The sequence below is a fragment of the Gallinula chloropus genome, assembly GCF_964237585.1.
Source record: "Gallinula chloropus genome assembly, chromosome: 3".
NCBI lineage: Eukaryota > Metazoa > Chordata > Aves > Gruiformes > Rallidae > Gallinula > Gallinula chloropus.
The window spans coordinates 77,631,027-77,643,188 of record NC_140087.1 but is presented as its reverse complement, the minus strand read 5'-3'; the positions used below and the strand labels follow the sequence as shown (position 1 = coordinate 77,643,188).

Below are 12,162 nucleotides of genomic sequence, written 5' to 3'. Positions count from 1 at the left end.
AGGAGCCCCGTCAGATGGACCTGGTGACACAGGGATAGCGGAGAGCAAAGGCGGCAACTTCTCCCAAGGCCCACTTCTGGGTCTGACTTCCCAGGCACTTCCCTCCTCTGCCTCCTCTTCCCAGTCCAGGAAGTCCAGAGCAGTGGCAGGCTGTGACATCCCTGTTAGGACAGGGTCAGGCATCAGCATCGCATACCCCGGGGCAAGGCATCCCACCTGAGGAGCAGCTCCCAGGGCACAGTGTGATGTGTCACCCTCTGAATCTGAGAGTGCCTCTGTTTCCATTTGCTTCAAATGTTCTAGAACGCAGGGAGCTGAGTGCACATACATTTTAGCGTGCTCTTGGGAAAGAAGTTGTTTCTGGAATGAGGCAGTTTGTGCTTCTTGTGCAAGGAGAGAGCTGGTGGTGGGGCTGCAGTGGAGTGGGCTCACCTGAGGAATTGTGCTGGAACTTGCCACGCTGGTGGGTGACAGGGATGCTGGGGAGTGGGCACCTGGTGACACCCTTCCTGGAGGCAGAAAGAGAGCTCTGCTCTTTGCACGCATCGCTCGTGCTGGGGTCACTGCAAACTGCCCCCTTGATAGGTGGTAGGTGAATGCCTGCAGAGACCAAAAAGGACCTTGTAAGTGGAGAGTGGTGGGCAGGGTGGCTGGGGGCTTAGAAAGGGCTTTTTATTTTTCCTTAGTTTTTAATCAGTTGGAAGCAGCAGTGCTGAGGTACTGACAGGCTGACTCCTGCTCTTACCTCTGAGGGCAGAGTGATTGCAAAGAATGTTTATCAATACAGTGAGAGGCGCTTTATTTTATATATATATATATATAATTATATATATATAATATAATATTTATATATATAATTCCTCCCAGATTTAGCTGGGTCCAATCCCTTTGTCGTCCCAAACAACTCCAAGTGCACACTAACATGAGAGATTGACCCCAAAAATCGTTGAATCGTAGAACACTGTGGGTTGGGAGGAGCCTTTAAATGCCATCTAGTCCATCTTCAGCTACATCAGGTTGCTCTGTCTAACCTGACTTCCAACACCTCCAGTGCAGTTATGCTTTCCCTCAGAAAGCATTAGGAAAACTCGGTAGGGCTTTTCTTTCTTTTGCTTTCCAGTTTCAGCAGCTGCACAGGGACAGGATGCGTTTCAACCAACCAACCAAACTTCCACAGTGCCACCCATGGGTCATTTTGGGACAGCCACTCCCTGTACCTACCACCAGGTTGAAGGGTCTTCTCTTCATTTCTCCTGCCTGATCTTGGCCTTAAGAAAATGAAGGATAAAAGAATATGTGAGGAGAGAGAAAGAGAAGCGGGGTACAGCATTCAAGGAGCTAACCTCTCTTAGCATGGCCATTCTGATGAAGGAGGGGATGCAACCCATAAAACCAACACTATACGAGGCGGATTAATTGCCTTTACACTTCCAGTTGTTGATTGCTCACCAAGCTCTAGCTGAAACACAGGAGTCATTTTTCACTTTGGGCCTTACCTATCCAATTCTGCTCTCTCTCCTTTTGCAGCCAAGCGCCTCACGCTGTTACATACATCCCCTCTGAAGCAGCAAGAGATGGGAAGGCAGTCCGGAGTCTGCACTGAGGGCGACTACCTTTATGCTGCTCCACAAGCCTCCCTTTGTCTGCCCACGCCTTAAACTGATGACAGTATCTTGTTCCACGTGGTAGTACCACTGCTGTCTCCCGAGAGTAATACTACAGCTCGCTGCTCTTTCACAAAGAAAAAGGGGTTTTGGAGTCCAGTGAGGACCTGCTTTTAAGGTACTCTTAAATCCTGCCTCCTCCTGCCCACCACCAGCCCTGATCTGAAGAGCGTTTGAGGCAGGTTTTGACATCGTGCTGGATCCACAGAGATACACAAAATGGTGCATGCAGAGAAGTTTCCCTAAAGATACTGGAGAGCTGACTGTGGACAATAAGTGCGAGGTGAACGGCTTCTTGGAGGATCAGGCGCTTGGACTTACCACATCTTCAGGGTCTCTTGGCAAGGCAGGTGCTGAGCCCTGTGGGGAGGCACTGCAGTGCTGCCAGGAGCCCTGTCAGATGGACCTGGTGACACAGGGATAGCGGAGAGCAAAGGCGGCCACTTCTCCCAAGGCCCACTTCTGCAGCACAGCAGAGATGCCTGGAAAGACCAGAACACAGCGCTCAGCCTGAGCATCCAGCCTGCCCCCTTCGACTCCCACCTGGCATCTATCTGGCTGGCTCCTTACCCTACTGCTCTGTGTAAGGACCCTCTGCCTGATGAAATCACTTCAGGCTCCCCATGCCATTGCTAGGAAGGGGGGTGGAGGGAGCAGGGTGTGACGTGCACCCTTCCTTACTATCCCAACATCCTTGTCACAGACAGAGAGCCAGATCAGGACCAGAATTGCCCCTTCCCATCACTCGCTCCTGGGCAGATCCATCGAAGAGAATGAAGGGGGGTCTCTGAAACCTAGAAACAGTACTAGAGAGAACTGTGCAGGGGGACGTGGCTCTAGAACTCAAGCAGCGCACTGTCGCGCTGAGCCCTTCCTTGGCTCACTCAGTGACTTCCCAGGGATTGCACCACAAGTGCTCCATCCCCAGCCCACGAACTCAGAGGCTCCATCACCCGGGTTGTGAATATGGACTGAGAAGAAGCTGCAGGTGAGGTCGAAGGGAAGAGCTGAGTTAGCTGACCTCGCGCCTTTACAATCAACCCATCTGATGAGCCGGGCACTCAAGATTCTTCAGTCAGTCAAGGAAGCTCAGCTTGTTTGTATCCTTCATAAAGCCAACCTACACTGACACAGAGCCAGCACATGAGGACCAGCCTCCAAGAACCATTTCTCTCTGAAATCAAGGTGCTTTTTACATTTGGCTGGGCCATCAGTGCATATTCCAGCCCTTCCCATCCTTACCTCCTTCTTCAGGGATCCAACAACTGCCACAAAACTGCAAGTCTGAGTCAGTGCTTCCGCCGCGCAGAGCTGTGTATCTGGGTTGGAAGTTGGGAATGCTCCCACGGTAGACAGCAACTGGGGCGTGGTACTTGTCTTCCAAATGAGGACAGCACAAATTGCTGAAATCTGCGGGATCTGATACCGAGAGGTGAAAACACACTCCTCTCCTCACCACAGCAAAGAGGAAGACTGAGACACCAGTGGTGCCCTGGGGCTCTAAGCCCTAGCCTTACGTGACCTCACAGTACTACAGCACAACCACAACATACTCAAATTTGCATGTGTGTTGCTAGTTGCCCATCCACAACCACAAGATTTCTTTCCTCTCCTTTCATTGGATGTCTTGGGTTGCAAGGGACTTTTTAAGTGAGCAGGGACATCTGCACTAGATCCGGTCACTCATAGCCCTACCAAGCCTGACCTTGAGTATCTCCAGGGATGGACCCTTCAGTAGTTGAGGACAGCCGCTCAGTTATTGCTGTAGAACAAATCAGTCCACGGCAGGTGGCAAAAATACCAGATAAAAGATACGCTCTTGGATCAATCTCTCTCTGCCGTAAGCATGGGGAGATCCTAACCATGCCAGTGAGGTGTGTGGTCACCTTCCTGCCACTGCTGCGCACAATAGAGCTAAAGCAATGCACTCTGCTCTCAGAGGAGAGCAGGTACACGCAGCTCTCCCACTGGCACTAGAAATACCAACACCAGCTCCACCATGCTTGTCTCCATGGGCTGCAGGGCAATCTGTCTCCTCAGTGCTTGTAGTGTCTCTGCCCTCCTCCTCACTCACCTTGGTGCCTGCACGGTTGCTTACATCTTCTCACTCCCTTCGGCTGGTGTTTTCTCTCTCTTGGGCCTGCAGAGAGCTTCTAGCTGCTTCTTGCAGAAGCCACCCCTGCAGCCCCCCTTCTCCACCAGAACCCAGCCACACAAAACTACAACATCTGGTAAAACAGATCTCAGGTGGTAGCAAACTGCAGGTCATGATGAAGTGACAGGCTTCAAGATCTGATGTTTAACCTCAGCACCCTCTGACATTCTGAGCGATTGAGCCTTAGCATTTGGGTGCACACACACACACTTTGTGCAGCTCCATCCTGCCCACAAAACAACTATATGGTCCCACGCTGCTCCTGTTAAGCTGTTTGAAAACTTTCTCGAGCTGGGAAACTCAAATGATCCAGCACATCTGCAAGGACTACGACTTCCACCAGGCTCTGCAAGATCCCCAGACACCAGCGTTCCAGAGCCAGGTCCCAAGATCATGCAATCTAGAGAGATGAGTCCCTGAGTGCGCCCTGCTACCAAAAAGCAGGAGTTAAAAACAAGCAAGCAAACAATCCCTGCTAAAAAAAGCTTCAGAAGGTTTAGATCAGGCTGCTCGGTTCTCACCTCTTAGTGTAGGGATGCACCAACACCTGCTGCTTTCAGCCCTCCCTCTCTTCTCTCATCACTTCTCCCTTCTGTATGGTGAGGGACTGGCATGTGCCTCCCTCCCTCTGTTCCTTGAATCTCAGGGTCAGAAGTGCTTTCTCGGTCCCCATGTAAGGCAAACCCTTCATTTCTCACAACATGGGCACGAAAACCATTTCTTTTCTATTTTTCCAATATCCCCTTTCCTATGAGGCCACAGCTTACCTCTCCACAGCTTCTGTAGGACACCTTCTGCCCACTTACTGCCCGGCACCCCATATGTCCCCCTGAAACCCGCTGCCCTGAGCCCCTCTCCTTCACCTCTCCAGGGCTGCCCCAAAGCACTGGGAGGCAATCCAATGGCACTGGTCACCGCGCCTCACCAGTCCCTTGCATAGGGTGAGGGACACAAGGGACAACAGGCAAGAGACATCTCCTGAAATGGGAAGAGAAATTCAGCTCCAGGGAGGGGGTGATTTCTCCTGTCATGAGACTGGGACTCTGAGCTTGGCCAGGACATCTCAGGTATCTGCCAGTGCACCCGCAGCTCCCAGAGACTTGGAAAGGGCCCACCTGGCAGGTCTCTGCTTCTTGTCTGGCTCAAGAAGCCGCCTAATCCTTTACTTCCAGCGCTTCCAAAACCCATCTCTTACTTCACGGGCAAATGTGTGTCAGTATAAACATGTAGGTGTGTTTGCATGTCTCTTGCTTTCTCAGTCTGCATTCAAATACAGGCTTTTCATTTTCACAGTTACAAATTGCGTTTACGCACGGGTTTTATTTCTTTGGTGTCTCTGCAGCTTCTTCAGGAAGAGGAACTCAAGGTACAAAACTTTTGGAAAATATTAGCCTTTTAATGACTACAAATATTAAATACTATCCTTAAAAAATATCTCAAATCAAAAGCTATAAACTCTTGGATAAATTCTGTTCCTCAGGCAGGCAGAATAAAACCAGCACATCTGCCGTTGCCTTCACGTCCCGCTCTCCACACCTCTGCGTCGCTGCTTGAGCACTCCAAGCCTTTGCTCAGCATTCAGCTCTTAAGATGTCAGTGAGGCTTTTTGCCACATGCTGAGGTTGGCTGGCAGCGCACTCCTGCAGCTCGGAGCCCATCAGCCGGTAGAGGGCCACTGCAAGCTTGGTCACCACAGCCTTGATGTTGCCACTCCACAGAGGCAGGACGCTTCTTCCCAAGAGGAACCAGAGAGTGGGCAGGCCGTAGAGCTTGGCAGCTTGGGGTCTCCGGGGATAAACCCATGTCACAAGCTCTGTCGGGCAAGAAAGAAAAGCTTCTTAACAACCTTAAAGCAAACAACAGTATTATACCCCACTTCAGAACAGACAAACCCCTGCCAAATACATTTTGGTATATGCCTTCTGCAGGAGGGACACGCTTTATCAGCTGTTCCACTATGACAAGGCATTCCCTCTAAATAGTCCCTCCAACACTTCTTGACTCAGAAGGGGAGAGCAGCTGCAGCAGGTGATACCTGAGATGTGTGCTGTGACGTCGAGCAGAGCTTGGCCACTGAGCGACCGCACTCGTTGGGCCAGGGCTTGCAGCATCAGCGTGTTATCTGAAAGAGAAACAGTCATTTCTGCTCACTCTTCTGAGGTTCTAAGGCACCAAATATAAAGAGGGGGGAAGGGAGGGCAAGGGTAAGGGCACTTTCTACAATAAAATTCTTCCAGTTTCTGAGTCCTTTTCTTCTGGTTTTCCTCAAGCTTACTTTGAGGATTATGAAATTAAAAAAGAAAATTTCTCCTTTCACATTTGTCAATCCAAACCTGAGTGCTCTACAAGCAGCTGTGTTAAACATTGCACATCAGAGCCCTCACAATTGAAATCACATGTAAGCAGTGAAGAGCTTGAACCTCCTGGAGCTTTGCAGAAGCAACCTTCTCTCTCCTCAAAGGACAAGGGTGAGAAAGCTGACACGTCCCCATGTCCATAACTGTTGCCTGCATTGGTCTGCAAGAGTCCAGCCTCACCAGTTTGATCAGCCAAGCAAAGTTTTCCTTGCAGCATCAGAACTTTTTTCACAGACAGCACAAGCTATCAGCAGACTCGGGGTTGAGTTGGCTCCGAGGCAGAGGAGTCAGAGCTCAGCCTTACCTAGGTGAGCAATGCATGCTTCCAGCACCTTCGTGGCTGCAGCATAAATCCCCGACTGCTTTGAGTTCAGGTTCTCAGTGACCGCTAGCACCAGGGAGACCAGCACTGGGTGTAAGGCATCTCTGAGCATGGGTATCATCAAAGCCAGGACCTCTAGTGCCTGCTGGTTCACTTTTTTGTTGCAATCCCGAAGTCTCAGGCCAAACACATCAAAAATCTGTTCAGAAAACAAAGAAGATGAAAGCTGGATTCAAATGTCTTTCTTTCAAGAAGGGATGTAGAAACAAGTACCCAGCAAGATAACCGGGTAACTCAATCCTTCCTGTCAGGGCAGCACTTGCTAGCACAATGTCACTGCTTTCCCGGGGGGCTACTAAGGGCTGGGAAGGGCCTTAAGGGGGAAGGAGCAGTAGAGATCCCCTATGTACCTGGACAATGTTGTTGGAAAGGAGCTGGGGGCTGCTCTTGCAGTACTCTAGTAGGAGCCCCACTCCCTCCAGTCTTGATTCAAAATCCTTGTCTGACAGGAGCCTGTAAAGCTCCTGCAGCTGGTTGGTTTCTTCCGCAGTCTGAAGTGACCTGTGACACACAGCCCGACGGGGTAAGAGGCGTCTGTCAGAGCCACATCTCAAGCTGAAAAATAAAAGGAAGATGTGTAGGACAAGGCAACAACCTCTGTCCCGCCTCATCTCTACCAGAAAGAATTTCCTGAGGAACAGGCTGGTAAAGCTTGTCATCTGCTTTGTCGGATAGAATGGAAGTGCTCAGTACCCTCCAGTAGTAGGCAGCTCGTCCTGAGGCATCATTGAACTGCTCTTCCTAGGATTCTTGTGGACCTTGTCAGATGGAGCCGCACATTTAGGACTTTCCACTCCCTATAGAAGAAAAACATGAAGCTATAGACTATCAAATTTTAAAGTATTTGCTTAGAACACAAGTAAAAACCAGGATCAAGGCTACCAAGACATGCTTAGGGAAACACGTTATAGAGAGAGGGAGAGATGCCAGCGATTCAGGGATGTCTGCTCTTTGTTTCCAAAAACCCAAGGCTGTAAGGGCTACCATAATGAGCAGCAGTAGAAAATCCTGAATTCATTAGTCTTGAGCACAAAGAGGAATTTGGTTCACACTCACTCTCCCTGTTCCTGCAGAGTAAGTCGAAAGGAATGGGGGTGAGGGTTGGGGAAAATGGAGGCAGGGGAGAGAGTTTCTTCTGGATGCTGAATTGATGAAGCTTCTTCCAGCTCCACAGCACATGACAACACAGCAGGATTGTGATTGCCCTGTGCACCTTTTGTATATTTGCAATTTCTCCTTCCCTTTCCTGTTTGGGGCTGATAAACAGGCTGAGGTGCAACACTTCATTCCCAAGATCAAAACGATTCAGTGGAAGAAGAAATAAGATCGGGTATCTATAATCTCACATGAGTATTCTCACTTCTTGCAGAAAAGAGGCATTTCTCCTGCCAAGTACTTACTTTCTTCTTGATTGTTTCCATGACTTGTTTCAAATCATGTGAGGGGCCAGACTGGTTCAAATACTTGGCAAACTTTGGATGACTCATCAATACATTAAGCATCTGCCGTCCATAATACCTGACACAGGAAAGAGAAAAAGGAATGGCTGCTTTTGCATCTGAGCGTTCCTCTCTCTTCTCCCCTGGCAATAAGCCAGGAAAACGCGCCCATGAAATAAGCTGAGATCTTAAACTCGTCACGTGTAATGCCTATTACCTATTCAGCAAAGAGATACTTAGTTCCACTTACTGCCACTGCCAAGGAAGCCACCCTTCTCTGGCTGAGGGAGAAACTGGGCTAAATCGCCTCACGCTTGCTAGTTACGATTCTGTACTACATGTATGCAGAGGGGCAGCTAGCTGCTTGTGTGTTCTTAGCATCTAGTAATTTAAACTAAGAATCAAAGTAAGGGGGGGTTGGGTTTGGCGCTATGAAATTGTAACTGATCAAGATCACCACCTTGTGTCCTGATGAGAATCCTGAGCGAGCCTCACCACCGTGTTCACCAGCTCGTCGGTATTAATGTGTTTGCCTGAGAGGAGCTTCTTAGCCCCGATTGTTTCTATCGTCGTCAGGAGGTGTTCAGCCGCACACTTCCGCACCATGACATTGCGGTGCCTGCAAACAAGAGAACAAGCACTGGAACAGAGGGAAAGGGAAAGCCAGGAGCACAGGCTTTGCTCACAGCATGCTCCCTGTCCTAGCTGAGGAGGAGGCATGTGTTCTCGCTGCAGCTTTTGCCACCTGCACAAGATCCTGGCCTCAGATAAATACAAACGTTGGCATTTTACAAAGGAAGGAAAAGGGAGGAATTCCAGCTCCCTGGACTATGTGACAGCTCAGTTCCTTTCATTTCCCTCTGTCTGAGAGGCAATTCTGGGAAAGACAATTCATCCTGACCGGTCAGGGGGCTCCCAGGACACTGACAGAACTGCAGCAGGATTCAGGCTTATCCCACCTGTTTATCTCCACTCTGCTTTTGCAGGGGCAGGGAGCAGGGGCAGCTTCTGCAAGAAGCAGCAAGCTGCTACTGCAGGCCCAAGAGAGCAACCGCCAGCCGGGCGCAAGGCCGGACGTGCCGCTGAGCAAGGCCGAGCCCATGAACAACGGCCACAGTGCCTCTGGGAATCACATTTAGGAGAAAAAAACCCCACAAGCAGCAGCTTTTTGCCCCCAGAGAAGTGAGTGAGAAAACGTAACAAAGTCTGCAGGCACCACAGTCACCGCAGAGGGGTGGGGAGGCCCATTGCAGGCGCCAGAGAGAAACCTGCAAATCTGCACAGCCGAGGACAAAAAATGGCGGGAAAAATCCCTGTGGGGCAGGAAGCTGCAGAATATCCAGCCATGCAACCGCTTTGAGCTTTGGCAAGAGGTACATTGCAATGTTTTGCCCTTTTCCAAAGCTGAGGAAAGGGTAGCAGTTGTTTTAGCCACGTTGTCCTTTCCAGAGGGTGGGGAGCCTGTTTGAAACAGGCCCGGCACAAAGATCTGATGGTCAGCACTTGCTTCAGCTATCCCTTGGGTGTCAGCCTGGGAAGCTGCCTGTAAAATGGCTTACCAGGTTAAGGCTAACCTGCAGCAGCACTTTGGAGAGAAAATGGAGCTGGAACGACAGTGGTGGTCAGGCTTCTCTCAGCAGGGGCCCCGCCTGTTGAGCAGGCTGTGCTGCACCTAGCAGGTTCTCCCCCACACGCTCTGTGTGCCAGCAATGAACCTCCTTATTTCTCAAGTTAATGGGATAATGATGCTGGGTTTTAACTTGTGCCTCTGTGATTAGCACTGCTAAAGGTCCAAGGCTGCTCACTGCTGGAACTGCCACTGTCCCTCCCCCCTTTGTGGAAACAAAGTGGCTGCAGTAGGACACAACTTGATACAAGAGAAAGGGAGTGAGGGGTACCAGAAAACCTAACCACTGAGTTCACGCATGGTGCAGGAGAAAGGACCCTTCCCGACCAGCATTCCCCTTCTGCCTCCCATCCTTTCCCCACACACACACAAAGGCAAACGATAGCATGAAGAGAAGAACTACTTACTGGATTCCACTCGCCATGAGAGCAGTCATGGCTCGTGCAGGAGTCACATTCTGCACCATGAGCCCCAAGGATCGACTGGCTCCTTTCTGGATGAAATCACTGGAGTCCCCCATCCTCTGGAGCAAGGCCTGACATATCATATCAACGTCATGGTCCATTTTCTTCTTCAAGGTCCTGAAGAGCTCTCCGAGTGTGCCAATTGCAAAGCGAGATACCTTGGACCGCAGGTTGTTCACCTGGGGAAGTCATGAAGGGAAATGTAAGAATCACCCGGTAAAGGTACTCACTTCCCCCCAGGAAAAGGCCAAGGAAGCACAGTAAGAGCAAGCAGAAGAGACCACAGGCACAGAAACACACTTACTCTGACACAAACAACTTCACTTTTACAATACAATTTGAAGGAGACCGAACGCCTAAGCATAAAGTGTGCTGCTCAGCCCATAATGCTTACTGCTTGGATTTTAGGCCCTTTTATGAAGACAAGCAAATTCATTAAAGCAAGGGTTGGGTTTTAAGATCGAGGGACAAGATGCTAAATAGCTCAAAGAGGAGGCAGACAGATGCCCTCCGTGCCAGTCAGGATATCTATATGTACAGACAGATCCTACAGAACAAGTGACATATTGCCATTTTTAGGCCTCATTTTCTTAATAGCTACGAGGCAGACACTGAGTAGAGAAGTAAAGGAAGAAGCACGTGTCTACTCTACGCCCCATGGATGAGGCACAGGGGACACAGTTCAACACATTGTTCTTACCTCTTTGCTAACTGCCAAAGAAACATCACGAAGTCTGGGAAGAAGGACTTCGGAGTGGCGGATAGCCAGGCACCTGATGCTGAAGAGTCCCTTTGCCTTTTGCTCCCTGAAAAGCCATTTCAAGAAAGATTCATTTTTCTCCCCACCCAAGAACTGGGCAGTGAAATGCCCAGGCTGTCAGCTGGCATGTGATACATTCACTGTTTCGCTGGGACTGCAGGCCAGGACTGGGGACCCTTCCCCACTGCGGTCCCTGAGTGTTAACCCAGACTCCCACACTTGCAGCAGTTCTCTGCACCTCACAGGGCACCAAAAAGGAAGGGGGAAGAGAAAAGGGAGAGGGGCCAGACAAAGAGGCTGCACAAGGAGAAGGATTGTGGAAGGGGTTTCACCGTTATCTCAGTGTGAATGGAGCCCTAGTGACTCGATGCTGACCCAGAAATCAAAAGGACAAACAACATGCCTCTGGAATTCTCAGGACTCTACTCTTGTCTGTGTCTACCTTTTTTAAAAAAATTTTCTTCCCTCCTTCAGGGGAAATGACAGGCTGGGCATCTCTGCACCATGGCTTAGTGCATTTCTCAGAAAAAGCAACTCCCTGCAGGCGCTCACTTGCAGGACTCACTTGCAGGAGGACATAGGGAAGCAAATCAAAGGCTTATACTGGGACTGCTTTGGAGTGGTTTCACTAGTTCCTTTTGGACATCTGAGCTGCCTGGCCTCGGAGGCACTAGAAAAAAGCTTCTCATTTACCTGCACACTGACAGGGAGAAAGAGCAAACAAGGTGTTTTCTTACCAGTCATCGCTGCTGAGCCATGTCAGGGCATTGAGGAGCTCCTGCTGTGGTTCAGCAAAGGGTCTGACTTCCCAGGCACTTCCCTCCTCTGCCTCCTCTTCCCAGTCCAGGAAGTCCAGAGCAGTGGCAGGCTGCGACATCCCTGTTAGGACAGGGTCAGGCATCAGCATCGCATACCCCGGGGCAAGGCATCCCACCTGAGGAGCAGCTCCCAGGGCACAGTGTGATGTGTCACCCTCTGAATCTGAGAGTGCCTCTGTTTCCATTTGCTTCAAATGTTCTAGAACGCAGGGAGCTGAGTGCACATACATTTTAGCGTGCTCTTGGGAAAGAAGTTGTTTCTGGGATGAGGCAGTTTGTGCTTCTTGTGCAAGGAGAGAGCTGGTGGTGGGGCTGCAGTGGAGTGGGCTCACCTGAGGAATTGTGCTGGAACTTGCCACGCTGGTGGGTGACAGGGATGCTGGGGAGTGGGCACCTGGTGACACCCTTCCTGGAGGCAGAAAGAGAGCTCTGCTCTTTGCACGCATCGCTCGTGCTGGGGTCACTGCAAACTGCCCCCTTGATAGGTGGTAGGTGA

The 12,162-nt window shown here is 50.3% G+C and overlaps 1 protein-coding gene across 1 annotated transcript; it reads right to left on the bottom strand.

Moving 5' to 3' along the window:
• Positions 1 to 5,390: 5,390 nt before the first annotated feature.
• LOC311189456 (TOG array regulator of axonemal microtubules protein 2-like) lies at positions 5,391 to 11,725 on the bottom strand (the record flags this gene model as incomplete). Its single annotated transcript, XM_084261120.1, has 10 exons — positions 5,391 to 5,632; positions 5,855 to 5,941; positions 6,481 to 6,697; positions 6,909 to 7,059; positions 7,252 to 7,355; positions 7,959 to 8,076; positions 8,458 to 8,616; positions 10,032 to 10,267; positions 10,789 to 10,894; positions 11,586 to 11,725. The coding sequence occupies 10 exons, from the start codon at positions 11,723 to 11,725 to the stop codon at positions 5,391 to 5,393; spliced, it is 1,560 nt and encodes a 519-aa protein (XP_084117246.1).
• Between the last annotated feature and the right edge of the window lie 437 nt (positions 11,726 to 12,162).